Below are 27,508 nucleotides of genomic sequence, written 5' to 3'. Positions count from 1 at the left end.
ACTCCAACCATGTAGTGATGGACAAAATAATCTGTGAAGCGTGGCCTTTTTGTTCTGCCTGTATGATTATGACCTCTTTTCACATGTAACCTCAGGCTATCTGTACCTCACCATATGGCGGCCATCTTTTACTACTACATATGTGTTGTCTTGGTCACTGTCTTTATTGCTCACTGACCATTGTGTGTAGCAGAGTAAAATATCTTCTATCTATCATGACTCTGCAGAGCTGGTTGCCTGAGATAATACTAAAGAATGACTTAAGGTCGGTCAGGATACATGAACAGAAAAACAACAAGAGTGAGATTGATTTGTTACTGATCTTTTAAGTTTCAGTAAACTGCTCCTATAATACTGTAGAATAATTGCAGAAATACAGATTAGTCTAAGGTTGGACTAGTCTTAACTCATACAACAATGCTTTTGGCTCTCTAAACTGTTTTCTGTAATGAACCCTAGAGCAGTGGTTCCCAAACTTTTCAGCCCGTGACCACCAAAATATAGGTGACAGAGACTCGCGACCCCAACTGTTCCTCAAAGTGATTTAATGTGGCTTCATTTAGCTGGTATGTAGAAAATTAGCCTACCTATATGAGCATGTGGCTGTGTTTCAACTCATTACATTTTCTATTTCCAAGGTTTTATTTCAAATTCAAATTGAGCTATAATTTTGTCTATATTTTTTACTAAATAATCTCATGACCCTATAGGGGGTCCCGACCCACACTTTTGAAACCCCTGCCCTAGAGGACAGGTTTGTGGGGTTTAGTTAGGCAGAGAGAGCGGCTCTATGGCACAATTATTTTTGTAAATCAAACTTTGTGCTATATTAATCAGATTTTTTTTAATCTAAATGAATGTAACACTACATGACAAAACATTATCATCCATTAACTCCCATCTAGCTGTTTTGCAAAGAGCATATAGTGTAGTAATGTGTAAACTCTGCATGAGAGATTACTTGAATGTTTGTTTTGTGTTATAGTAGGTTATGTAATATAGCCAATTATCACAGAGATAATTAGGCTTTACATAGACCTACATGTTAAACCTTGTACCTCAGTGTACATTCATACCCTTACAGATTGAGGATGAAGAGTAGAATATAATAGTGGGATCTGTCTCGCTCTCAGTTTGAATTAATTTTACAGTGTCACTATGTTACCATGCTACTGAGCATTTCACCTGTTCAGTCAGGCGAACACAGCTAAGTAAACTGGGCTGGAGGAAGTTACAGATCCCCAAGGGAGCGTCACAGTTTCTCCTTCCTGCTACATCCAAAACTTTAATTTAAATTAAAGCTAATACTTATTGTTCTTTATGTTTCATGTATCATCTTTGATCAGATAGTCGTTTCTGAATCGGAATAACAGAAAATATGAAACACAAAACATGCCTGTGTATCTGCACCGGGCTCCTCCACCCCCGTATCCTCACAATGGTTCGCTCCAGCGCTGCAGGTCTCGATGAGGCATCCACATCGTTATCAGCCCGGAGGATCTCCGACCGTACGAAGGACCGAACCCGGTGAGCGCGTCAGGCTCTCGAGCAGTCGGTATCGGCTCTGAAATGAATGAAGAGTCGCTTCTCCGGACACAGACACCGGGTACAGACTTCGAGGACCATCCCAGGACGCATGTTACGGCTGTGTGTCAGTGCGAAGGACAGCGCGTAATTACCTCCCCCTTGGTCAGGACGGACCTGACAGCAAGCTGTGCGGCTTGTGTGTCGTTTGCTGCCGATTGATGGTGCAGAGGCGCGTCCGGTGCTGTTGGGAAATGCGAAGCAATGGTTTGGTGACGACGGAGGACTGATGAATACTGCATCTGATAGATGATACGTGTCCGTGACTTCGGAGTGGGAGTGTGCGCCATATTCCCGCAGCACCTGTGCCTCCAGCAAATGAATGAAGACCCTGCGCTGATACCTTTCATTGATCGTCACAGTATATATTTATCTCTTTTTGCCTCATTGTTTTCATTCCCTGCCAAGAGCCACATATGCAGCCAACCTCAACAAGCATGTGCGATTTCTCCTTTGTGTCTACCTCATTTCTCATTGAATTTGGTGCCATTGCAAAAACTGATTTCATGGGAAGCTTTACCACATAAAGGATGAAAAAGACTTTTAGTTTGCTTTAAAGAAACATTTTTACTCAGCTTTAACCTCATGTGTTTTTGTTTACATGTGATCAAATCTATCACAAGACTCCAGGTGTTTTAGTGTAAAGAGAACATTCCCCCCCCTCCTCGAAAACCATTAGCTTGTGGAATGCTTGATCTCAAGATGAAGGAGACGTGTCGCATCTGTGGACGGGAGCTCTGTGGTAACCAGCGGCGATGGATCTTCCACCCCACCGCCAAACTCAACCTGCAGGTTCTGCTGTCTCACGCCCTCGGACAAGAGCTTGCCCGGGATGGAAGAGGAGAGTTTGCCTGCTCCAAATGCACCTTCATGTTGGACCGCATGTATCGTTTTGACACAGTGATCGCCCGGGTTGAGGCCCTGTCCATCGAGAGGCTGCAGCGTCTCCTGCAGGAGAAACATCGGCTGAGGCACTGCATTGGAGGTCTCTACCGTAAAACTAATTCAGAGGAAGGTGTTGTTACAATCAGTGGAGGTACTGAGGGACCAGGAGACGGGATGGTGGATATTTCAGGTCTCACTCATGCAAAGTACTGCGCCCTGCTTCAGGATGACCTGGTCTACTCTTTGTATGAGTCCTGGGCTGAGGAAGGCCTGGACTGTCACCACCACCATCCTCAGTGCTCTGCAGGTCCAGGTCCAGGGTCAGAGGCCACAGCTGCAGGCTCACATCGATGCATTTCCAGCACCCCCAGAAAGTGTAGGGGATGTTCGCACTGGCGAGTGGCAGACTCGGATTATGAAGCTGTCTGTAAGGTCCCAAGAAAGGTGGCACGCAGTATTTCCTGCGGGCCGTCAACCAGATACTCGGCCAGTGTTGTGGGAGGGAGTGTGGCAGGAGGCACAGGGGAAAGCAAACATGTAGAAGATTCAGAAGAAGCCCCTTCCTCTCTGACTCTGGTCCCTGGTTCTCAGGACACCTCCAGGACTTTGGACAGTGATCGCACCCTGGCTGGACGAGCCAGCTCCAGCCCCTCCATAGCATCCTTAGAGACAACTGAGGAGTATATCCACCCTGGAGCATTAACAGATGGACTCCTCACCTCCCCAAGAGACCCGATGGATGATCAGTTATACGACTCTCTCTCTGAGGAGCACATGGGAGCCTCACATGGACCAGTCTCACCTGGACCCAGCCTCTCTCTGGCGCTGTGTTTGCTGCAGAGCTACACTGTCTACAGGCCGGTTCCGAGCTCAAAGGGTAGCAAGCTGCCGGTCCTCCTCAGACGGAGCGCCAGCAATGGAGGCATGAGGCTGGAACTCCCTGATCCTGTTCTCAGACTCTCTTACAGTACTCCAGACGGAGAACGAGACAACCACATAAGAACACCTGAGCTGGAGACTCCTCTGATCCAGTTCAATGATCAGGATCTGAACTTTGCTGACATAAAAGCATTAATGGAAGATCTGTATAAAGAGTATCCTCGCCCACGTCCTCACCAGGTACAAAACCTAGAGGACAGTAATGATGCTGTATATGATTTTTTTTTTCTTTTAACTGCAGGATGATGACGCCCCGGAGTTCTAAATTTTGCCTATGCTCGGCACATTTGCAGTTTCTGCAGCACTATAAGCGAACCACCTCAACAGGCTTTGATGTTTGACTGACAAACCGTGCAGTCTGCCCACAAAACGATTATTCTCCCCTCTTTTTGAGCGCAATTAGCCCCATAATCCCGCTGTCAGTCACTTAAATCCTGCCCAGAGTTTTCCTACAAGCTTTTACCCAGGAGGATTTGAGCTCCAATGCACATTGTGCTTTTGTGTGTGTGTTGTATGTGTGTGTGTTGTGTGTGGGGAGGGGGGGTTAGTTGTCTATGTGTGGGAACACATTACATGAGCAGTCAGGTGTGTAGGTAAGCTGTAACACAGGACATGGCCTAATTACTTAGTATGTGTAAGAGTGAGAGGTCAGTAGTCATGTCAACAAAGCAAAATGCATGTAGTGAAAGAAAAGGTGATACAATTGCCTGATTGATTTAACAGTTTTCGATTAAGACTTGAGGAACCAGTTTTCAGTTCATGAGCACAGCCTGCAGACTGGTGAGTCTCCTAGTTTTTCCAGTTTCTTAAACTTGTGTGCTGAAGCACAACATTTTCTGCTGAAGTGTGCATCTCAGCTGTGTGCGAAAAACGTAAAAACTGTCCTCCCAAAGACGACAATCCGTGGTCATAGTTTCTGGAGTGATAGTGTATGATCTCAGAGCCTCGGCACACTTGTCTGAAGTAGGTTAGATGTGGGGAGACGTTAAGACAAAGTGACTCCACAACTGGCCTATTTTCACTCAGAACCCTTGAGGCAAAGTGATCCACGCAGAGTCAGACCACCCTGCCATCTCAGCACTGGTTGGCTAGGACAATGATGCTATTTAATGATATATGAAATTCATCATTCCAGCACAGAAATATCTAAATTAAATCTAATCTCAGCTGCATTGAACCATAAATAGATCTTGGCGAATGAAGGTATAAATCAGCTTATTGTAATGACGTCCTTCCTCTCCTAACAGAAAGTTGGGCTTGTATATACACTGGTTATGTAAAGATAATAGTGGCTCAGAGCGCTCTCTCATGCTAACTCGTGCATGCAGACACTCTCACACCACTCTAGGGGCTCTCACCCCCGTGTAGCTTTTACAAAATAGACACATGAATGAGCAGAGTATCTAAATGTTGTAAACATATTACACAATCCACTGTGAACAAGATGCTGCCACTTAATTTTTCATGAATTTGAAACAAACTAAATCTCTGTAGCACAAATAATTCAGCAAGTCACAAGACTAAGTGAGTTGCTTTATACTTAAAGCTGTTACTCTCTCCGTTACAGAGCCTTGTTGAGGAGCAGCAAAGCCAGCTGAACCAGTATGAGTGTGCGGCCGGTCAGTGTGTCAGCGAGCTGCAGAAGGCCCAGCTCCAGGTCCAGTCCCTGCAGGCCAAGATTCACGAGAGTGAGGCCAATAATATGGTACGACACATTATTAACGCCTTAGTACTGTCAGATTGTTTGTTAAATACACATCTGATAACAGCCTGACAATGCCACTCATCTCTGTATTACAGAAACTTCAAGAGAAGCTGAACGAGATGGAGTGTGAGCTGCGTTCAATCCGTCAGGCGGCTCAAAGTCAAGAAAGAACCATTCAGGGTCTCAGTGAGTCCATCGGCACCAAAGACAATGAGGTCAGTGTTTGTTGTAATTAGGGCAGTAGATGAATAGTGTGTAAGAAGGTGCTTTTAACAATGATTTATTCTGCTTTCAGGCCCAGGAGCTGTATCAGATGATTGAAGGGCAGAACAGTACGCTGTGTAAGCTGAGAGAGATGGTCCATCGCAACCAGCTCTCTCAATGCAAGGTGTGGTGCAGCACTAATCCTGGATCCTCTCTAATCAATGAGTACAAGTCTTGATGACATGCTGACTTTGGTCTGTGGTTCCTCTTTCTTCAGGCTCCAGAGGGGGCCAGTGAGTCCTTGACGCTCGCTCAGCTGCAGGGCGAGCTAGTGGGAGTGCAGAGCTCTCTGTTCTCCCTCGGCTTGGAACTGGAGGCCAGCCAGAGGAGCCTTAGACAGAGCCAGAGACAAGGAGAGGACCTGGGAAGGTTCAAGGACCGACTCAATTCTGACCTGCAGGATGCTCTGCAGCACAGGGAGGTCACTGAGAAACACAACCAGGTCAGTATGTGTTAGTCTTTGTGGGTAATCCAACCTTGAAGTACGACCTTCGCAGTATTTCTCACCTCTTGTCTTTGTCCTTCAGGACCTGCGCAGCGCCCTACAGAAAACTCGCTCTGAGCTGCAGGCTAAAGAAGCAGCTCTGAAGGAGAGCGAGGCGGAGAGACACGCTGTGGTCCAGGAAAAAGAGAGGAGCATCACTCAGCTCAAACACTCTCTGCAGGACAAGGAGCAACAGTTACAGGTAAAGCTCTACTTTTATATCTGATGTTGAGCCAATATAAACACTGTCAGCAGCACATGTAGTAGAGCACCTTGCTGAACAGACAGTGGTCCACAGTAGCATAGGTTCACTGTATTATTATGTTTAATGTTTTTTGGGGTTTTTTTTTTTGTTAAATAAAGATTTACTTACTTTAATCATAGAAAGTTTTAGTTCACATTCCAACTCTAATAATCTCTTTATTGAATGCCGATCAGTAGATTATCCTTTTTAAGTTCTTCATAGATTCAAGTTGTGGTTTCTTATTACACGCACACACTTATTGACCGTCTCTTTCTCTTCTCTTTGTAGGAGTACTCAGAGATGCTGGACTCAGAAGGAAGCTCCAAACCAAGAGATGCTCTACTGGAGAAACTAAAAGAGCGAATCAAAGATCGAGACAGAGCTCTGGAGGTAAAACACACACACACATTCATTTATACTGCAGGGACAGAAATTAATGGCAGCTTGATTCACTCCAACATATGGGTTGCTAGACTGAATACCGTTGTTCATTCCAAAGTCTTTCCTGCATACTGCAGTGAAAAAAAAGGAGGCTTTACATCAGAAAAAGAGCGAAGCATTCATCTCACAGCAGATTAAAGAGCAAGTGTTGTAAGTCATGTCATGCAAAGCCCTGCTAACCTAAAAGGTCAGCATAAATTTGTAGCTGAAAAATTTGAGGGTCATCTCTTATTTCTTGCAAGCATGCTGCAGTGGAAAAAAGAGGGGGTATGCAGTGCAGTGAGCTACTTATTATCACATTTTGCTTAATGGGGATCAAAATGTCCCTTAAGAATCAAATGCTTTAAAAATGCCACCTTAATACCCCGACATGTGTGATCAGGAGCTATAAATACTCCCCATCTGCTCATTTCTGCTGTTAACTACCGTCCTGAACACTGCACTAGAACATGATGAATATCACAGCTCAGGGCACCCAGAATAGCAGCAGTGTGACTCTCTCCTCCCAATCTGCCGTCTTCAGCGCTCCATCGATGACAAGTTTCGCTGTGTGGAGGAGCGCGAGGAGCAAGTAAGGAGGCTGCAGCTGGCCCTCAGGGAGAAAGAGCGAGACCTGGAGAGACTACGCTGCATCTTGTCCAACAATGAGGAGACCATAACGGTACATGCACACATACACATGAGATGTGGTTTTAAATATGTTAAGTAACTCTCTGTTTAAGAAAAATAAGCGGTCGTGTGTAATTGTTGCCCTTCAGAGTCTGGATGGCCTGGTGCGCAGTAAAGAGCTGGAGCTTGAGCAGGCAGCTGAGGCCTACAGGAACCTGCAGTGGCTGAAGCAGCAGAGTGAAGAGAAGGAGAGGAACACTCTGAGAGAGAAAGTCACCATCATCAGTCAGCTACAGGCGACCCTGCAGGCACGCAGCCAGGAGACACAGGTAACACAGGCACACACACCCTACATACACAGACACCAAATGATTTCTTCTTTATTGTCAAGGCTTTCAACTGTTTGTAGCGTACACTCCACAGAGAGAAACCTGCACTACTTGTTTTCACTTTCACAACAGGTATGCTAACGCAACCTTTCGTGTGTGTGTGTGTGTGTGCGTGTGCGTGTGCGTATGTGCTGTTTTGTGCATGTGTGTGTATAGGATCTGACGGCGGCACTTGCTGCCAGAGTTCAGGCTGGTCCCTCTGAGATTATAGAGGAGTTGAAGGCTCGGTTGGCACTGAAGGAGAAACTCTTTGAAGAGCTGTTGTCAGATCGCAGCCGTCAGTCCAATGAACACCAGGCACAGGTTCAGGACATGCTAAATACTCTGGCCTCCAAAGACCAGTACCTGCAGGTGTGACATTTCACTGGTGTTTATTGATGGTTTAAAGAAATACAACTGGGAAGAAAAAGAAACTTCAAAGTTGTCAACCTTCCCTCACTTCTCTCTCAGGATTACTCCTACAGGCTTTCTGTCGTGATCAGCGAGCAGACGAGTCAGCTGCAGGAGCTGCGCAGACAGCTGTCGTTAAGAGAGCAGGAGCTGTGCACGCTGAAACGAGACAAGGAGAGGGAGATGGTAGGAGGAGAGACAGAGCATCTGAGGAGTCTGCTCAAAGAGAAAGAAGCCTTTATCAAGGTATCTTTGTGAAGATTTATCTTTGTTTTATTTCTAGCTTGTCCTCCTTTGAAAACGGATTCTCACTGTAAATTTGTACCACCAGGAGCTGATGCAGGGTCAGGAGGAGGCGATGCAGCCATCCTTTAAAGAGAGTGAGGAAGAGATGAAGGCCCTTCAGGAGGAGCTGCAGCTGGTGCTGAAGAAGGAGAGGGATGCTCAGGTGTGTGAGGTGACTCAGTGAGGCTGCATGAACTAATCCTTGTCTTTTTCTTCTCAGTTTATAACTTTGTTTCCTCTCTGCAGAGGGAGCTCTCTGCTCTGCGTCTGTCTTTGTCTCACCAGGAAGCTACAAAAGCAGACAGCTCTGATCATCAAGTAGGATTTTGCTTAATTCTCAGCAAAGTTAGACAGTCCTTGGCTTTTTGCACTGTTTAAAAATGATGCATGCTTTTCTTCTCCCTTTCCATCTAGTGTGTGCTGGAGCAGCTTGTTTCAGAGTACAATAAGCTGAACGATGCCCTAAGGGTGGAGAAGAGATTATACCAGAATCTAGCACACGTTCAGACAAAGAGTGACAGGTAGGTGGGGAAGCTGCACTCTTGAATTCAGGAAGTTGCAGCTTTTTTTTCTTTCGTCTGATTTCAAAAACACTTTCTTCCTCTTCTTCAGCTCAGAGAAGATCCAGGCCCTGCACACTGAGCTGGACTCAGTTCAGGCACTCCGCAGACAGCTGGAGGAGGTGCTGGGCAGGACTCGAAACACGGCTTTGCTGATGGAGCGGGCAGCCAAAAGGCAGCCCGACTTTGGAGGTGGGGATGGGCGGGGTCCAGCCTCCAGGGCTGCAGGGGGCACTGTCTGATCCCAGCACTGTTTATGTGTCTCTGGCACTCTTTATGTGAGACGGAGCTGCCTGTAGCCACTGATGGTCAGATTTACGTAATCACATGGTCCTAAAAAGAAAATGATTCTAAAAAAAAACAAACAAAAGTCTGACTATCAGCTTTGAGGCAGCTTCGTCCTGTTTGTACAAGCACGACTCACAGTAGCAGAAGCCTGTCGAGATTAACCTCAGTGGTGTGAAGTGGCAAAGTGCAACCCAGAGTCCTATTATTTATTGATCTACTTTGTGAGTGTCTGTGTGAATATGTTTTTTTTTATATTGTTCATGAAAGCTGCCTGCGTATTGCTTTTGCAGTGCGATTGTTCTGTATTGCCATTTCTGTGTACTCTCTCACCGGTGTCATTCTTCCAGCCTTACTGTCACAGTGAAAGCCCTGTCTTGTGGAGAGACTCAAGTTCATGCCTTAAAGTGAAACGTCTCACCATCCTTCATTTGTTTGAAATCATCTGTTTGTAACAAGATGTGAACACATTTCAAGGCCCAAGACACAAATCCAAAAAGATGGCCGAGTAGCTTCCTTCACCTCAGCATTCATACAGAGTTTAGAAAACACTAGTTATATTGTAGTCTGACAGATATGCATGAAAGTGAAGATATCCACGGTAACAATAAGTATTCTCCTATGCATTATTTGTAGCCTCAGCTTTGTAGCAAGAAAACAGTACTATATATATCACATCATTTTACTGTTTACTGTGCTCAGTATAAATCACAATAAGACATGGATGCCAGAAATAACACTTACAATACTTACAGTAGATAGAGAACATTTCTGCCCTGATCTTTCATCAATCCTCAAAGATTGAATCCTTGTCAACATTACTTTTTGTATTTTTCATGCAACAACAATAAAAATGTGCTCGCTTTTTGTGAAAAGCACTTCTGTTTGGTGTGTATAACTGGGAATTTATCCTAAGAATATCCCAACCCTGAAATCCCTCTTTTTGTCCTTCGATTTACCTCCCCTCTCTCCCCCTTGAGATTGACCCACAGTGTTTTATCTCCCTGACCCCATAGAATAGAGATAGTCTTCCTCAGTCTTCCTAAAAAAATTTAATAAAAACATTTAATCTATAAGTTATTGGTCAGGTTTTCAACAGATTTCTGATTATGACATTATGACCATTTAATACAACATCCTCATGACTGATTACTACCAAACACTCCGAGTCCAAATAAATGTTTCCCTTCATGTCCCGGCTCCCGCATGCATGACTTTGTGGCATAGTGTTTCCATGTTTGCATGGCTGTTGTGCTGTAATGCCCACTCACATATCCACTACACTTGATGTCAACAAATAAAAGGGGCTCATATTAGCCTTTTGTACTTAATATTCCATATAGATTTCTAAAAAATGACATTTCAGATAACATATGAGTTATACTGAACCACTCACACAGTTTCTCTCAGCTCCCAGCATGAGTGAGGATAGTTTGTAGTGCAGTAGTGTGTAAACAGGGCCCCACATTCAGCCAGTGCTTACAGAGCGCATTGTTCAATCAATAATAACCCAGCAGTTTCACCTCATGAGTTTACTGCACAGACAGTCACACACAAGTCACGTGAAGTACAGCATTTTAACTTCTCCCGTGATGAGATAACATAATAAATCCCCAAAATGCAATGAGAAAAATGTGGAAACACACCCATAGACATATAATACACATTGTGTGTCTGCTGTGTGTCATTATACCCTGTTATGTAAAACTACTTTGAAACTCTGGCCAGTCACTTTCCGCTGAACCTCTGCTTCCTGGCAGAGAACAGCCAAGTGTGTGGAAGTGTTTATGATACTTTATAAGAGTTTCTGTTACTTTAAAGTCTACTTTAAGCGCACAACCACCTCCAGCCTCCCATGCAAGTGAATATAAACCATCCAAACTGATCCAGAACATTTGGCTTATCTTAAGAAGCGTTCCTCCCCTTCCCAAAAACTGAACACACACACACACACACACACACACACACACACACACACACACACACACACACACACACACACACACAGACACACACACACTCACCCTCTCAGGCTAGGTTGCTCTTCCCTGAGTGTGTTTTTGGCCGGCTGCTACAATGTGTGACATAACTTTTCCCTTTAGTTCCATGACTTCCAAAGTGGTGATTCAGAGAGAGAGAGCTCAGAAAAACTTCTGGGAAATAAAGAGTGGACACTAGAGAGAGAGGACGTACAGAAAAAAGCAAAGGGTTGAGAAATAAACAAAACGGGATAACAGTGAGTCCTTATCTGATTGTTGTGTTTCCAGAGCTCAGCACAGAGGAGGAAGAGGAGGAGGAGGGGGAGGGAGACAATGAAGACGGCAGCAGTGACGAGTTCACAGACAGCATCGAGGAGGATGATAAAGTGACGGCCAGAAGTTTACAGGTAACGTACTTCCTTTGATTTGAGCTGTTTTATAGATCTGTTGATATTTTATAACTTATCCAAAGACTACAACAGGATAACAACTATCTTTTTCTGACTTCACCTTTCAGTCGCATGGGCCTGTGTGTGTGACCAGAGCAGCAGCAAGAGAGGAAGTGTTCCAGAGAGCTGATGTACAGCAACTTGAGGAAGAAAAGAGGACACTAGAAAGCCAGCTCGAAGAAATGAAGATCCAGCTAGAGAGGGATGGATACAGCTCTGTGGCTCAGATGAGGTGCATTGTTGTTACCCAGATCTTCAGGAAATATTTTGTTTTGATAGTTTAAGAGGACATCATTACACATATGGAGGGACACTGCTGCCCTGTAGGGCTGTTTGTTTTACCCTTGCTGTTCCTTTCTGTCTGCCTCCTTCTAGGAATGCCCTGCAGAGGTTGCAGCAGGAGAATCAGGCTCTGAAGAAAAACAGAGGGAGAGCCACATTTGAGAAGAGTTATCAGAGTCAGAACCATGACGAGGAAGAAGAGGAGGAGGAGGATGGTTTTGAGGAGGATGAGTATGAAGAGGAGGAAACATCTCCAATGCCGTTGGGGAAGCGAGGTCCTCCGTGTGTCAGTTTGAGTGACGAGCGAGGGAAGAGGCAGTGCACGTCGCATCATCACATCCAGCAGTCACAGACGGTAACTAATGATAGATTTTAAATGAACTAAGTCCAAACTTTTAACAGAAGCATGCAGATTTCTGTCATTTTTTATTGTAGTGTCAGTTTTGAAAATCCCTATTTTGAAGCTCTGAATATTTTTTTGTTAAATAACTGTATTTTTTAGGTTAAATGAAGTAAAAGTTGTTTTCCCCCTCCTTTGAATAAAGCAAAGCATTGACGCAGATTCCTGCACCCTGCCTCCAGGCCCTGTTCTCCTTTTCTCCAAAGCTTTTCATCACTGACATCTCTATTTAAAAGCTCTGAGTCTGTTTTTTTTGTTTCGTTAGCCTTGTGGTTGTTTTTTTTATGAGTAATTGAGTCTCTACTCTGTCGTTGCAGGACGGGGAGCCGCCTGGTAACAGCAGTGAGGTGGGAGCAATCTGGCAGGATATAGAGCAGGGTGTCCATGAGCAGGCAGCTCGTCTCCAGTCTGATCTGGCTCTGAGCCACCAGGAGAACCAAGAGCTGCAGGAGAGACTGATGGTGTCTGAGGCCACAGTGCACGCTCAGGCCGAACAGCTGAAGGACTACAGAGACCTGCTTAGTGAGTCTCACTCAGGAACATGTTATTAGACACACATAAAGAACAATACATGCTCCAGTACCTTTGGATAGAGAAGACTAAAGATGTTTCCTCCTCATCTTCTTCTGCAGCTGAGACATCTGTCCAGCAGGCAAGCAAGCAGGTGCAGGTGGATCTCCAGGATCTGGGTTATGAGACGTGTGGTCGCAGTGAGAATGAGGCAGAGAGAGAAGATGCTAGCAGCCCAGGTAACAAACACAGCACTCCAAAGAACCCTGTCAGCCTTTTTCTTCCTCTCTTGTTAATAAAAGTCTTAGCCTAACCCTCATGAATCATGCTTTCATCTTCCCCTCCTTCAGAATTTGATGACCTGGAGATGTGCACGTCGCTCTCTCATCAGCAGGACTATGATGGAGGGGGCGGGAGCTGGTACACTGGGAGCTGCAGCAGTAAAAGAGGTGCTTCTTATGAGATGGGGGATGAGTCAGCATCTCTGCAGAATCTGGTCCAGGATCTGCGCTCACAGCTGACCCGCTGCCACAAGGTGATCCGTGGGCTGCAGCTCCGAGTCCGCTCCCTGTCCACCACCAGCGACTACGCCTCCAGTTTGGAACGAACACCGCGGAAGGTGCAACATTTACCAGCTACTCTCTGTTTATTGAGTTAAAGTAATGGAGCCCTTTTTAAAGGTTTTGGCTCTCATTTTTAGGTAAACTGGGCTTTTGAGACATCACCAGCCCCCAGTGGAGTGGAGGAGGATGAAGGTTGGATGTCCGACTCCCAAGGGATCCGCTCCGGCTCCAAGCCCAGCAGGGAACTCCAAGAACTGATGGCGAGGGTTGCGTCGCTGGAGGCACAGCTGAAGAGTTCCAGACTAGAGGGCAAAGATCAAGCAGAGGAGGGGAAGTGCGCAACCTGGCCAGGGTAAGAGGACAGAGACGGAGAGGTAGATTTACTTCATAGTGGGGAGGGGAGGACTTGTAAGGGTTAGCAGTTGTTCCCAGAGGCATCTTTATCTAGAATCAGTAAACACATGAACACAGGCATGACTGCTCATATGACTCGCTGCCTGCAGTGTTCTGTAACAATACTGTGGTTCATTATATTCCCTCTCATTTTACAGGAAGTACAACTCTCTGATCCAGACACAGGCTCGTGAGCTGTCCCACCTGAGGCAGAGGATGAGAGAGGGGCAGGGAGTCTGTCACATCCTCACCCAACACCTGGGTGACACCACCAAGGTAAAGAAAACACTCCTGCATTCATTAAACTACTACTCAATCCAAACTCCCGAATCAGCTCAATCTAAATCAATCTTCATCTCTCAGGCCTTTGAGGAGCTGCTGCGGGCCAACGACATCGATTACTACATGGGTCAGAGCTTCAGAGAGCAGCTGGCACAGAACTCCGCCCTCGCACAAAGAGTGGTCGCCAAGATCAGTGGACGTAAGGCTACCATCCCCATCCTCTAGATCACACAGGAAGACAGTTTCATAGTTTTACAGTCACTTTTAAATGCTTGTTTTTCTGCTTTATGGACAAATTGTCCAATTAAACATTTCCTGTCTTCTCCCTTTACCATAGGTGAACGAGCAGAGAGTCATGACGACAAAACAGGCCATGAATTGCTTGCACTAAGGTGGGTGTGTTTGAGAGAGTGGTCATTTCTGGGCAATCTGTCTCAAAATGGGCCTCACTGTCGACATACAGTGACCTTTAGCTTTCATCATTAAAAGATTCGTTTTGCATATGCGTCATGGCTGGTTGTTTGGCTGTAAGAAGCCATATTGAAATAATCTTGTTGTGTCTGAAGACTGAGGATTGTGATCACGGATTTGCAAACACAACAGGTGAAAAATCTGAATTCTGATCCTCATGTGAATCATAAAATTCAACCACAAACCATAGGTCTGTTTATATCCCACTGGATAGTTTGATCAGCCCCTCTTAAAGTCTCAAATTCTAAACTTTGGCAGCAATAGTCTGTATTATCACCTGCCGCATTTCTTTTCGTGGACATCCATTGATAGGTTATTAGTTTTATGTGTTGAGCATGTACTCCATACTAGTGATTAGTTTTCTGTGTCACGCGAGGAGGCGTCCTTCTGTCTCCTTATGGTGTAAGGAGACAGAAGGTTGTTGTTAATCCACACACACACAGGCCTGGACTCAGCATGGATCCTTTCTTCTTAAGTTGCTTTAGTTGAATGGACTTACAGGTGTCCCACCAGATGGGCTTAAAGGCTCTGTGAGTGTGTGACAGACCTTCACTGGTGTAACTTCACTCAGTAGGACCCTGCTCAGTGAAGAAGAGTGTTTTTACTCTTTTCTCTTACAAATATCATCAACAAGAGTCCTGGTTGAGTGATGAGTATAAGAGGATATCTGTTTTTCTTGGATTTTTGAAGTCTGTGAAAGGCTTGGTGTCTATTTTTCCTGGTCTGATGCTGCGATGGCTCCTCTGTGGAAATCTATGCTCTCTAAGAACAGCTCCATTTACAGAGACTCTCTGTGGTCTTTTTCTGCATGCCGAGGCCAAACAAGAGAGGCAGCTTTTTTAAAGGTGCTGCTGGAGAGAGACAGGGAGTTCATGCTTCAGAAACTAAAACAGTAAGGGAAACATGAGTCAGATAACCGAGTCAGAGATTTACTCAATCTCATGAGTTTTAATGATTTATTTATTAAGAAATGTATCAAATTAAAAACATTTTCATTCAAACTACAAATGTAGTTGTTGGATACCCTCTTTTACATTTTGCTAAATTCATGCTTGAAGTCTTTTGAAGCTGCTTATTTTCATTTTCAATTTATCTTCAAGACTTTTTACGTTTATTTGTTTTTAAATTTCAAACTGGAAAATATACAAACATAATGTTCAGAGCATTCCACAGAAAAAAACATCAAATTCTCACATTAAAGAGACTTGCATTTGATCCAATTTTATTATTTTCCATTAAAACAAGCCATATAAGTTGCTGATCAATCTCTAGTTGATTTATGTATAGATTTATACACTGCAAAAACGTTTTTTGTCTTACTTCTAGTAAAACAATGTCATCTATCTACCTTTGGAATAAAAAAAAGAACTTGTCAAGTTTCTTGAAATAAGAATTTTGTCTTAATTCAAGAAGCTTAACAAATGTCCTTTTTTTATATCACGTTGGCAAATATTTTTGACTCATTTGAGGCAATTCAGGCCTTATTTTTAGCTTGTAATGTCTTAAAATAAGATGTTTTTCTGGACTTGCCAGATGAATGAGACTTCTGTTAAGTCTAATGAGACATTTTTTCCACGAAACTCTTGCTTGATTTTGAGTTTTTGCATTGTAGACCAAAAACTGCAGCTTTACACTTTATGTAGAATTAGAAAAACATTGTTTTTTCTTTGATTTATGTAAGATCTAGCTACAAATATTTTTTTGTTAACTGTGCCATTCAGAGACAGCTAATAGAGCCGTCTTAACAACATTTTACTTTCTTCATTGATGGTCACATTTTCAGAGTGTAATGTTTGACTCTGTCGTGTCTTCATGCAGGCTGAGTAAGGAGCTCCAGCACAAAGATAAAATCATTGAGTCACTCCACACCAAGCTGCAGCAGCGTCCAGAGACTCCGTCCAGCTGCCAGGCTCTCTCTGAGACAACCGACCAATCAGACAGAACCTCACTGGTCTCTGATGAGTACAGAGCCAATGACGACTTGGAGCTGTGCTCTGATTTGGACGCCAGAGAGTTTCAGGAGGAGCAGCGTCTGCGGCAGCAAGGACATGCATCAGAGCAAGAGGGTATAGTTGATGTTTCATTTACATACACTTTTCTGTCTGCCGAGTCTTCTTCTATCTTTCACTTTTCATTCCCCACTTTCAGTCCGTCCATCTCCCCTTCCTCCTTATGGTCCCCTCAAGTCCTCCAGCAGCTGTCCCAACATGCGCTGCTCAGCCCCTGTGGGTTTGACCAGCCAGTCTTCCAGAGGTACAGGACTCACAGTTAGATATGACATGCATAGCTCCCAGTGATCACATGATTTTTCCCGTCTCCTCTTCCTTCTTCATATTCTATACCTGTCACTGCCTGTCATTCTCCTCCAGCCCTTCTCAGACCACCCGTCACCTTCTCCCTCTCTGTTCCGTGTGGCACTGACGTCTGGGGTAAAGAAATCACTTCTGACCCCCAGCCCAGGGCCCTGTCTGTGATCGCTGTTCGTCCTGAGCTGGACACGCTCTACAAACGGATGAATGAGCAGAACAGGGGTGAGGGGTCAGGGGGTGTGTGTCGCGTGTGTTGCGTGTGTCCAATCCAAAAAGTGTGAAACAAAGACAGATCTTTCACACTACCTCACTGTGATTAATTGCTTCCTCTTCTCTGTGTGGTCTCAGGTTTTACAGTTCCTCATGACCAGACTTTGTACCCTCTCTTGCCTGGAGCCCACAACCAGCATGACCTCTCCAGCAGCTACAGCCAGCTTTCCCATCATGCCTTTCAACAGTATCCGCTGAGTGGAATTCCTGAAAATCACTCGCTGAAGTCTGATTCAGGTCTGATGACAGGAGGGACTCTGTGGGACATGGAGAACGTGGTTCAGCAGGTCGGAAGCTTTTCTGGATCACCCGGACATCAGCAGGGAGGCAGCCATGGAGGTGTGATTTTAGAATGATTCTGTTGATATGACACTCCCTCTAACACTCTTTAAATGAAGTAGATCTTTTGCTGAAATGAATATATGCTGTTTGTCTATAGGAGTGAATTTAATAGAGGAGCACCTGCGAGAGGTGAGGTGTCTCCGTCAGCGTCTGGAGGAGTCCATCAGAACCAATGAGAGGCTTCGACTGCAGCTTGAAGAGAGACTGGCTACTACTGGGCGTGAAGGAGGTACTAAAACCGTCACAAGCACTACAACAGCTGTCACTTCTTTCTGTAAGAAATTAGATGACTTTGGTTTTCTTTTCTTTTTTCAAGGGGCACCAACGAACATCTACATTCAGGGCCTGGACTCAGTCACCCAGCTGTCCAATGAGATCAGAGTCCTGAAGGAGGAAAACTTGAGTCTACAGTCACGTCTGCAGGCCAGCACAGGTGCCTCGCTTGAAACAGAAATGAAAAAGGAGGTTCTAAAGATTTCCTGCGAGGATATGAATGATAACAGTGATAACTCTCCTCTTCTCTCAGACTCCTGTGAGGAGGTGGTGCAGCTTCGGGAGGCGGTATTCACAGCACGTGCCCGCCTGAAACAGGCAGAGCTGGAGGCAGAGCAGTGGAAGGAGGAGCTTAGACGACTTCAGGCTCACAGTCAGGAGCAGGGTCAGCAGATCCACTTGCTGCGGCAGGAGCGACAGAACAGTCAGGAGAAAACCAACAGGTTAGTGTGTGTGTGTGAGCCAAACAGTGACAGATACGTCCATAACAACTACGCTGTCTTTGTGCTTTAATGTCTGTTTTCTGATGCGTCTGTGCATCCTCAGGCTCCAACATGAGGTATCCCTGCTGCAGCAGCAGCTCTGTGAGAGCAGAGAGCTGATTCACTCCCTGCAGAGTGAACTACAGGTTTATGACCGGGTGTGCTCCAGCACTAAGGCCAACAAAGGTGAGTCAATTCATGAAAAACTATCAATGCTTGATGTTTTCCAGTGGTGGACAGTAACAGAGTAAATTTACTTGAAGTACATTTTTTGAGTATCTGTACTTTACTTGAGTATTGTTTTTGGGGGGTACTTATTACTTTTACTCCACTACATTCAGAAGACAATTATTGTTCTTTTTACTCCACTACATTTCTATCAATGCTCTAGTCTACTTTTGCTTTGAAGTCAGCCCATGAATTTCCTTCTCTTCTCTGAAATCTGATCCCTAAGACAATAAAATGTGTTTGTGTAGTTCTGTTTGTCTCAGTGGTTTAGTCATACCTGTATATCGTGCGTCTCCACAGTTGAACATGGAGCAAACACAGAGCAGATTTCACTCAGATCAGGCAGTTCATTTAGAGGTGGTAATGATGGCTATAATTCTCCACCTGAGCACCCATAGTCATATCCTCAGCCCGTGTTAGAGGTTTTTGAAATGAAGAATGATACGTATCGTTTGAAATCTTCCCCTTGTTTCCCACTCTGCCCAAACATACAAACATTCACAGTCCAACCTGAGAAAGCGTGTTGAGCTACGTAACATTTGTTTCATTCCAGATGAACATTTCAAACTAAGTTGTCTGTGCTTGGAGTAACTTAGTTTCTGTTTTTATTCCATGGTATAATTTTTAGAGATTTCTAGTAATGGTTTCTAAATAAACAGAGTGTAACAGAATGTACTCCTATGTATTCTTGACTGCACTCATGCTTTGTGAAAATACAACATTTTGAGATTTTTTTAAGGAGTGCTTTGAATACTTAAGTGTTTTTAAAAGCGAGTTCTTCAGTACTTTACTCAAGTAATAATCTGACTGAACAGCTTTCACTTGTATTGGAGTAATATTTGACATGGAGGATCTATACTTTGACTTAAGTAATGAAGATGTGTACTTTCTCCACCACTGATGTTTTCTAATACTGATATCTTTGGAAGCAGCTGAGTTCAGGTTTTCTTATGGGACTCTTTGCTTTGGTGCCATCTAGTGACAGAATCAAGAATGGGATTTTGTTAGACCTCAAATTTTCATTCACCCTCAATAATGCCTTGAACATTTTTTAAGGATGCTACAATCACAAAATTCTCTACATTGTAGCAGTTAACATATGCTAATGTACTAACAAACATGTTTCAAAGTTTGTGGTGTGATAGTGCTAGAATGAAACAGTCCAAAGAGCACTGGTCAGACCCAAGAGTGATGTGTATTTTCTCCTCAGGTTACCTGTGTGAGCTGCCCAGTCTGCCAGTGGAGTTGGGGGAGCTGCTCGGTGAGGTAAGGAGTCTGCGAGCGCAGCTGCAAACCAGCGTCCAGGAGAACAGCGCCCTCAAACAGCTGGAACTTCACAAGCAGCTGGAGCAGAAGCTGGGCGCCGTCTCTCCTCGGACTCCCTCCCTCTCCGCCCTGACTGCCAGTCCTCAGAGAGAAAACTTCTACAGGCGGCAGCTGCTGCACGGTGAGACAGAGACCTCTGGATACTAACAAAGTACTACTCAAAATGTTTGTGAGGCTGCGTTGTGGTTTGCTGTGTCCAAGCCTGGTTTGTGTATCTGTGTGCTCCACAGACCCGGCTCCGTCTCCACCCGTCAGGGACATTGGTCTGTTTAACTGTGGATCTCCTGGTCCTCCCTACTCAGATCTGGACGACAGCCATAGCACTGCCAATGGTGTGACTCACACTGACTTGCATGACTGCAGCTTTATAGATATAACCTCGTTTCTGTGCTAATATGCCTGACAGAAGATACACTTCATTACTAACAGACTTATTTAATACAGCAAGTTGAATAATGTCACTTAGATTCCTCTCAATGTTAATCCTAGCTCTTCTCTCTCCAGCAGACCCTCTTGATCCTCACTCTGAGCTGGAGGGGGATGCACCTGACGGATCATACGCCAACCGCAATGGACGTCACGCAATCGGCCATGTGGATGACTTCGGCGCTCTTCAACAGCAGATCCTGGAGGGTTGCAGCCTCGTGCAGCGCATGGAGAGCACCTTGCAGGCCTGCCTCGGCCCACCACTGCTGGAGGGGGAACAGAAACAGAGCAGTGAGCTGGTAAGAGCTGAAAGCCTAAGAAACACAATGTTTGAACATTACAGTGACTATGAATTATAAGGCTCTGATTGGGCTGTGTTTGCAGATCCTGGACTTCAGCTGTGTGAAGAGTCTGCTGTCCAACACAAAGACTTTGAGGCAGATCCTGGAGGAGGCTTCATCTCTGCTGAAGATGTTCTGGAGAGCAGCTCTGCCTAGCACTGATCCTTCCATCCACAACTTGAAGAAGGTTTGTGAAACATTATCTGCAGATTTTCTAATTTACATAAAAAATTGTCAGTAGTTGGAAGAGCTTCCTTAATAAATGTGACTTCATGTGCTATGTGTTTGTGTTTGTGTCTGTGTGTGTGTGCGTAGGAGCAATGTATGCAGGAGGAGATCTTGTCCCTGAAGCTGCGTGTATCAGAGCAGGAGGAGGTTCTGAGGGGAACGATTCAAAGACTGAGGAGCACCAGCCGAAGCAAGGAGAGCATGGAGCACTTCATCGTCAACCAGTGTGAGTGTTTCATTGCATTATTTTATACATGTATGACTTAAATACACAGCCCCTCCAATCAGGTGCAGGGGCTTTAATGCATGGCATCAGGCACTATATGAATCTTTGAGCCACCTGAAAACTTGAGCCCAGAGTTTGAAACAAAAACTTCATTTGGTGGAAGTTAAGGAAGTGAGAACGCAAGATTCCCTGTAGTGACAAACTCCAAGTATGCCATAGAAATATATCTCCTCGTCTCTCTGCAGTGTCGAGGACTCGTGATGTGCTGAAGAAAGCAAGAACAAACCTAGAGGTAAGCTAAAGTCCCTTCCACATAAGGACTCTTATTGTCCATGTTATCATTCACACAGTAGATAATCTCTGTGCACTCTCCATGGCTCACAGTTTTACGTGTATCTGTATTCTGTGTTGTGAAGTTCCTGGTGTCCTTCTCTTTGGTATTTCTGATGTAAATTCATCACTTTTGGCTCCTCTGTCTCACTTGTCCTGTCCTGCATCTGTCTCCTCCTTCTCATCCTTCTCTTCTTCCTCTAAACCCTTCCAGAAGAATGAGCTGAGACTCTCCTCTCTAAGCTCCTCCTCCTCCTCTCCTTACACTGGTAAATGTCTGACATCTTGTGACCTTGCATATTGGGTAGATGTTGTCCCAGACCCTTTAAGAAATGTGACTGAGTTAGTTCATGAAAAGTAAACAGGGTGATGACTACGGTCTGGGACAGCTTTTACCTCTGTGTGGATTGACTTTTTCTCACCATGCTGTTATCACTGCTTTGCCATGCCATCTGACAGTTCTCTCATCCTGTTCTCACTAATCCTTTAGAAATAAAGTGCATGCCGTTTTTTAAAGGCTGTGAGTTTCTCTGATCTCACAACCAGAGGTGTCGAAAGTATTCACATTCATTACTCAAGTAGAAGTATAGATACTAGGGTTTAAAAAGACTTCTGTAGAAGTTGAAGTATCAACTCAAGCTTTTTACTCAAGTAAAAGTACTGGTTTCAAAACTACTTAAAGTATAAAATTAAAAGTAGTGTAAGGGGGAAAAAATGCCATTAAGGACAAAAGCTTAGGCTGTGCCACAGGGGCCTATAGTGCACAACACCACCTCCCAAAAAAACATGTTTCTAAAGGTCATAATGACTATAATGTTATATTAATATGTCATTGTTGAAATATTTGGGTTGCACCTGTTTCAGCCGCGTTCATGCCCATTGAAAATGAACTAATTTTCGTACAATGCAACTACACTCAAGAACCCATATGTGTACTACTGAGCATTAACATGTTTCATGGAGCGGAAGATATGATGACTCATTGCCTATAAGTATTGTAATGGTACAAAAAGTCAAACTTCACAGGCATGTTATCAACAGCCTTTACTGGAATTATGTACATAAATGTGTTTTTTTTTAAAAGATGACAAGCCAGGGTGAAAACAAGCCAAAATGAAATAAGAGTAACAAGGCTGTTTTTAAAATGTGAGGAGTAGAAAGTACAGATAATTGAGTGAAAATGTAAGGAGTAGATGTAAAACGTCAGCTGAAAAACAATCACTCCACTAAAGTATAGATACCCAAAATTTCTACTTAAGTAAGGTAAAGAAGTATTTGTACTTCATTACTTGACACCTCTGCTCACAACACTGGCAAAAAGTTGCACACACAGCCACCTACTAAGCCATCATTGAACTTGAATGTTGTTTACTTCCAAATGTCACATGTAATAGTGTTGAGTCCATTTATAACTCAAGCCTGCGCTGTAAAAGCTAAAATTACAACACACTGCATAGTTTCCATGCTTTGTGTATGTTGTTATACATGAAAACATGTGACCACTTCCAAGAAAAGTTTCACAACTGCCCTTTAATCTCAAGACTGCCATAAAAAAGGCACAGAAAAACAGTGTGTGTGTGTGTGTGTGTGTGTGTGTGTGTGTGTGTGTGTGTGTGTGTGTGTGTGTGTGTGTGTGTGTGTGTGTGTGTGTGTGTGTGCGTGCGCGTGTGTGTGTGATGTACAGAGGCTTTGAATGAGAGCATACAGCCATTCACTGAGCTTTCCATCTGCAAGCTGCTCTATCATGGGAACAATATTCTGACATTACACAAAGCAAACTACTTCTTGTCATGGTTTAACTTTGTATAAAGAATAACAGTTTGACATTTGAGGAAAAAATATTTAGGACATGATGAGAAGATTGATACCACTCATATCTATTTTCTACATATAAAGCTTCTGACAGGTAATTATTAGCCCAGCTTAGCATAAAGCTGCGTCACTGGAGGAAACGGCTTGTGTGACGATGTCTGAGGTTACAGGACCCTTGAGTTTAAAGTAGTAGAGGCTTCATTTCTATTGCACTCTGTTACTGAATAAGCTTAGCTAGAGCTGTTTCTAGCCATAGACTGTAAAAAAACATGGATGTATTCTCTGTGATGTCACCCAGGGGCGTATCCAGAACTTTTTGACAGGGGTGGCCCAACCGAGGCTCTCACATAGGCAGGGGTGGCCAGTGCATTTACAAATAAATAACATTTACCCTTTCTGTCTTCACAACCTACTTTCATTAAAGTATCAAAAAACATGACAAAGTGGAATAAATCTTCTAAGCTTAATTCTTTAAGGACTTACAAAAAGATGTTGTTCAAAGTCACATTTGAGGGCACTAATACAAAAATCTACTGTCAGCCTTTTAACTCATCCCAAATTATAGATTTGAACAGAAACCCCACCTCTGACAAGACAAATAGCCAATCATAGTTTAGGATTTTGGGGTGGCCCCTGGGGTGGCCAATTGGATTTCAAGGGGTACCTGTGCCACCCTTGGCCACCCCTCTGGACACGCCAGTGATGTCACCCACTGGTTTCAAACTTTACCTACTGGGCATGGTACAAATTATGTTGATCAGTCATTCATACAACTCCATCTTGAAAAAAAGTGAACTATCCCTTATGTTGATGTTCTGAAGCTGACCTTCAATAATAGATTAGGCTAACTAATTCCAAGTGTCCCGTCAGTCTGCTAAGCTAAGCTTCATGTCTGCTTGCTCTAGCTCCTTGCAGTGGTTTCAATCTTCTCATCTAACTCTAAGCAAAAAGTGATTATCTTGCTTAAATGTTCCTCTTACATTTCACTGCACCTGCTGCATGTCAGTTTTGTCGAACCCTGAAAGGATTGCTTAATCTAACTTTCATTGTGTCCTTTCTTTATTCCAGCGGAGGACTCTGGAGGAGCTGCCAGTGAGAAGCCTGCTGATTTCAGTTTCCTGAAGACCAGCAGTGCCTCTGGAGCTCCACCCAATTACCGTCCGGCAGCAAGGAAGCGCAGCAGCCAATGCCTGCTTTAGACTTTTTTCAAAAGGAACCAGCCTCAACGCCGCCACCTCTGACCTCTTTAGTGAAACAGCCAAGACCCATTAACCCCTCTCCCACACCAGCCTCTCCTCCTTACCCACCTCACCTTTGCCTTTACCGTCCAGCCATAAGAGTGCTTTAACACCTTCCCTCGTCCAGGCAACATGTGCACAGAATGATCTGCACCTATAGCCTTACCAGACTCCTCTCAACCCCCCTTCACTTATTACCTGCCACTCTCTGCCCCCCTCCCGCTACTTCTAGTGTTGTCTTTGAGTGACACAGCCAGCAGTTTGCCAGGTCATGTGTGTGACAGATGAAGGTCTTTGAAACGTGTCTCTGGTGGTTTGAAGCAACGTGTGTCCTACTGATGGAGCTGGTTGAAGATGCTACTGATCTCAGACCAGATGTGTGGTTTTTGTCAAGTTTTAAGCAAGCTCTAAGTTCTATTTAAGGGGTTTTAATACAGAAACATTAAGATAATTGTTCCTTGAAATATTTAAATCCACTCTTAACTAGAGAGAACATAAAGGAGTTGAATTAAAAAGACTTAAAACACACATGTAAGGTCTGTAGCTAAGAGCATCTTCTTCTGAGAGCCAGACAGCCTGTGGACAGAAACGACGGTCATGCATGTTTAATAGTGGCTTGTGAGAGGAATTCTGCACACATGAACACACACATATCTAAAGTATATATCTATACGTGGTCACTCAAAGACAACACATCCTCAACTTTGACTGCCACAGAAATGCAAGTTTACTTCTTGTGGCACTTGTATTAACACTGACATTTTTTTTTTTTTTGCAAGTGCAATGCAAAAAAACAGTAACATCCACATAAGTATCACTACACACACCATGGAGGAATGTAGAGTAGTTGTGTTCTAGCTATATTTGAATTTATGGAGGAAGCTTTTGAACGGAAAGCAGAAAAAAAAAGGCAGAAAAATGTTCCATTTCAGTGAACGCCTCCTTGTTCTAGGTCTTAAAGGGGCTGGTTTTTTTGGCTTCTTACTACTGAATTTTGAAATACTGATTGAGTCTAATGCAAAGAGGAGGTCATTTCAATGTGCAAGACTTTTATCAATGTGATTTGTTGTGATTAACATAAAGAATGTACCATGCATATGTAATAAGAGGTTAAAGTGCTGAAATGGAACAGGCTAAACACGCGTATTCAAGCTCCTCTCTAGGAGTTCTCACACGAGCATGTGCAATAATGATGTTGTTTCTTGAATGATCATCCTGCACTGGATTATTATTATTATTACTTTGCTTGTCACTGGATTATTATTCACACTCATACTAACGTGTAGGACACAATCAGTGTTTTGATTGTACTTCACTCTGCAGTGTTGATGCATGACAGATATTATAAATGAAATCTAAGCTATGGAACAGGTTAGCCAATACTTGCCAAAGTTTGAACTTTGAACTCTTTACTATCACTTTGACTTGCCTTATACATGCGAATGACAAACCCTGGTCTGTTCCGACTGAGGGGGATATCGAGGCATCTCTTTTCAGAGAGCCTTATGAACCACAGAGATGGTAACCGTTAGACGAACAGATTCATGCGACACAAATGAGCTCCTTTTTTCGGACCAAAACTCAATAGAGTGGATTTTTCCCAAAAGGCTGTATGCTGTTGTCTTGATATTATTTCAATTGGTACAGGCCGTCTTAGCATTCCCATGGAAATGGCAATTTAGGTTCTTAAGTTCTCATAGTTGATGCAAACTTTGGCAGGCTACTGGTGGGATCATTGTTCTTTTATTAAGCTCCACATTTAGTTTGAAAGGTTTCCTTGCTGTACATACGCCATTTGATGCTGTAAATAATCTGCTTTTTCAGTATGAACTTGAAATGTGAGTGTGTGTGCGCATGTGTGTGTGTGCATTTGTGTGTGTGTGTGTAAAACCATCCAACATTTGCTTATTGCAAAGTTGATTTTCTGGGTAGCTGTGCAATAGCTTTCTATCTTTATTTTGATGTTAAACATCACAGTGTTATGAGTATGTTTGCCACATTCACTTCATGCAGTGTGATTTAAATGCAGTGTATGTTGGAGGATTGTTTCACTTTGAAATGAATTAGTCACATGGGCTGTCTGATAAGAAATCACAAACTATGCCTTCATTATATCTAAGCCACTGATCACATTATCATCCCCCTATAACAAAGCTCTGATAAATGTTGCTTCGCTTGCCTTTGAATTAGCTCGAGAGCCTCTTCTCTGGGCTCTCTTGGTAGAAATGGCCTTGAGCTAGCGCTTGCCTACCTGAGATCTGCCAAATTAGGTTTTGTTTGCGCTCGGGTCTTCTGAAGAGACAGAAGTTGCCAAGTATTTCAAAAGATGTGAAAAGTTTGATATTGCCTTTAAAATAAAAGTTGGTAAAGGGAAACGTTTTGAAGAATTGTCTACTGTAAAAACAAAGCCAGCGACTGGAGAGATTGTGGAACTTTGGATAACAAAGCACCTTGATGGAGCGTAAACAAAGCCTTTTTGCATTTTGTTATTAAGAAGGGAATCAAACGGCAGTTTGAAACAATGTACTGATGAACCTGAGTTGCATTTGTATATAGTGCTCTTTGATTGGTGCAGCTTTGATGTGTTTTGAAAGCAGTTTTTCTCCGAGTTTGTGCGTAATGAACTAGAAAGCCGATGCAGGACTTGTATAAATCCTGTCTCTGAGGACACCAAACAGTTTGCTGTATTGGCAGAAGTATTATCAATGAAAGATTTGAGGAAAGAATGAATAAAACACCTTAGAAACTTGTGTGGCTCACTTGTTTTATTTTATTTTTCTCGTGCATTTTCCATTCTTATTCATTTCTCCTCATGCTCTTACCAGTCTATGTAAGTTTTTATTTTGGGTCGTAAGTCACAGTGAATTGTCACACCAATGGGGTACATTTCAACATCACTGCTGCAAGTCTTATACTGTATAAAAATATGGACGTCAAGCAGCAGCTTCAAAGTGAAGCCAAAACAATAAGAGCACCCCTGATGAGTCACTGTAGTATAGGTCATAAAGCTGGCCTCCTCCATTATAATAGGTGGAACATGGGTCTAACTAGAACATTTAAATACAGATCTAATAAAATGTTCTCAAACATGCTTTCTGTCATAGGTTTATATCCTGCTGATTTAAGTGTTAATCTTGGTTGCAATAAGTGATCTGATGTTAAAGAGGGGATGTGACATGATTGACAGCTCTATTGATCAAAGCAGCTACTGCCCTGTTTTTATCATATAAGCAGAGTAGAGGAGGAATGGCGTGAGAAAATGTAACAAACACTACTACAAGAGT

The 27,508-nt window shown here is 43.7% G+C and overlaps 1 protein-coding gene across 1 annotated transcript; it reads left to right on the top strand.

Annotated features, from left to right (window-relative positions):
* Positions 1 to 1,460: 1,460 nt before the first annotated feature.
* LOC117827409 (myomegalin-like) lies at positions 1,461 to 26,973 on the top strand. The gene is made up of 41 exons (XM_034704008.1): positions 1,461 to 3,588; positions 4,976 to 5,113; positions 5,209 to 5,328; positions 5,409 to 5,501; positions 5,595 to 5,819; positions 5,905 to 6,063; positions 6,394 to 6,495; positions 7,070 to 7,207; positions 7,305 to 7,484; positions 7,701 to 7,895; positions 7,995 to 8,180; positions 8,266 to 8,382; positions 8,466 to 8,537; positions 8,634 to 8,740; positions 8,832 to 8,971; positions 11,332 to 11,450; positions 11,561 to 11,724; positions 11,868 to 12,129; positions 12,492 to 12,696; positions 12,807 to 12,923; positions 13,035 to 13,303; positions 13,385 to 13,599; positions 13,799 to 13,916; positions 14,004 to 14,121; positions 14,260 to 14,314; positions 16,212 to 16,459; positions 16,542 to 16,646; positions 16,763 to 16,924; positions 17,051 to 17,311; positions 17,412 to 17,543; positions 17,631 to 17,747; positions 17,841 to 18,030; positions 18,134 to 18,255; positions 19,508 to 19,744; positions 19,854 to 19,955; positions 20,128 to 20,348; positions 20,434 to 20,577; positions 20,706 to 20,844; positions 21,090 to 21,136; positions 21,389 to 21,443; positions 24,055 to 26,973. Exons 1-41 carry the CDS (start codon positions 2,272 to 2,274, stop codon positions 24,183 to 24,185), a joined length of 7,344 nt encoding a protein of 2,447 aa, XP_034559899.1. The 5' UTR covers positions 1,461 to 2,271; the 3' UTR covers positions 24,186 to 26,973.
* The last annotated feature ends 535 nt before the right edge of the window (positions 26,974 to 27,508 follow it).

This window comes from Notolabrus celidotus, chromosome 15, assembly GCF_009762535.1.
Source record: "Notolabrus celidotus isolate fNotCel1 chromosome 15, fNotCel1.pri, whole genome shotgun sequence".
NCBI lineage: Eukaryota > Metazoa > Chordata > Actinopteri > Labriformes > Labridae > Notolabrus > Notolabrus celidotus.
The sequence above is the reverse complement of the archived record's forward strand: the minus strand, read 5'-3'. Positions and strand labels throughout refer to the sequence as shown.

Excerpts from the sequence above, each read along its gene's own strand:
- LOC117827409 (XM_034704008.1), top strand. The coding sequence starts at position 2,272 with ATGCTTGATCTCAAGATGAAGGAGACGTGTCGCATCTGTGGACGGGAG. Across the intron at positions 13,917-14,003 it reads ACCTGGGTGACACCACCAAG|GCCTTTGAGGAGCTGCTGCG; the intron begins GTAAAGAAAACA and ends TTCATCTCTCAG. Across the intron at positions 18,031-18,133 it reads AGTCAGGAGAAAACCAACAG|GCTCCAACATGAGGTATCCC; the intron begins GTTAGTGTGTGT and ends GTGCATCCTCAG.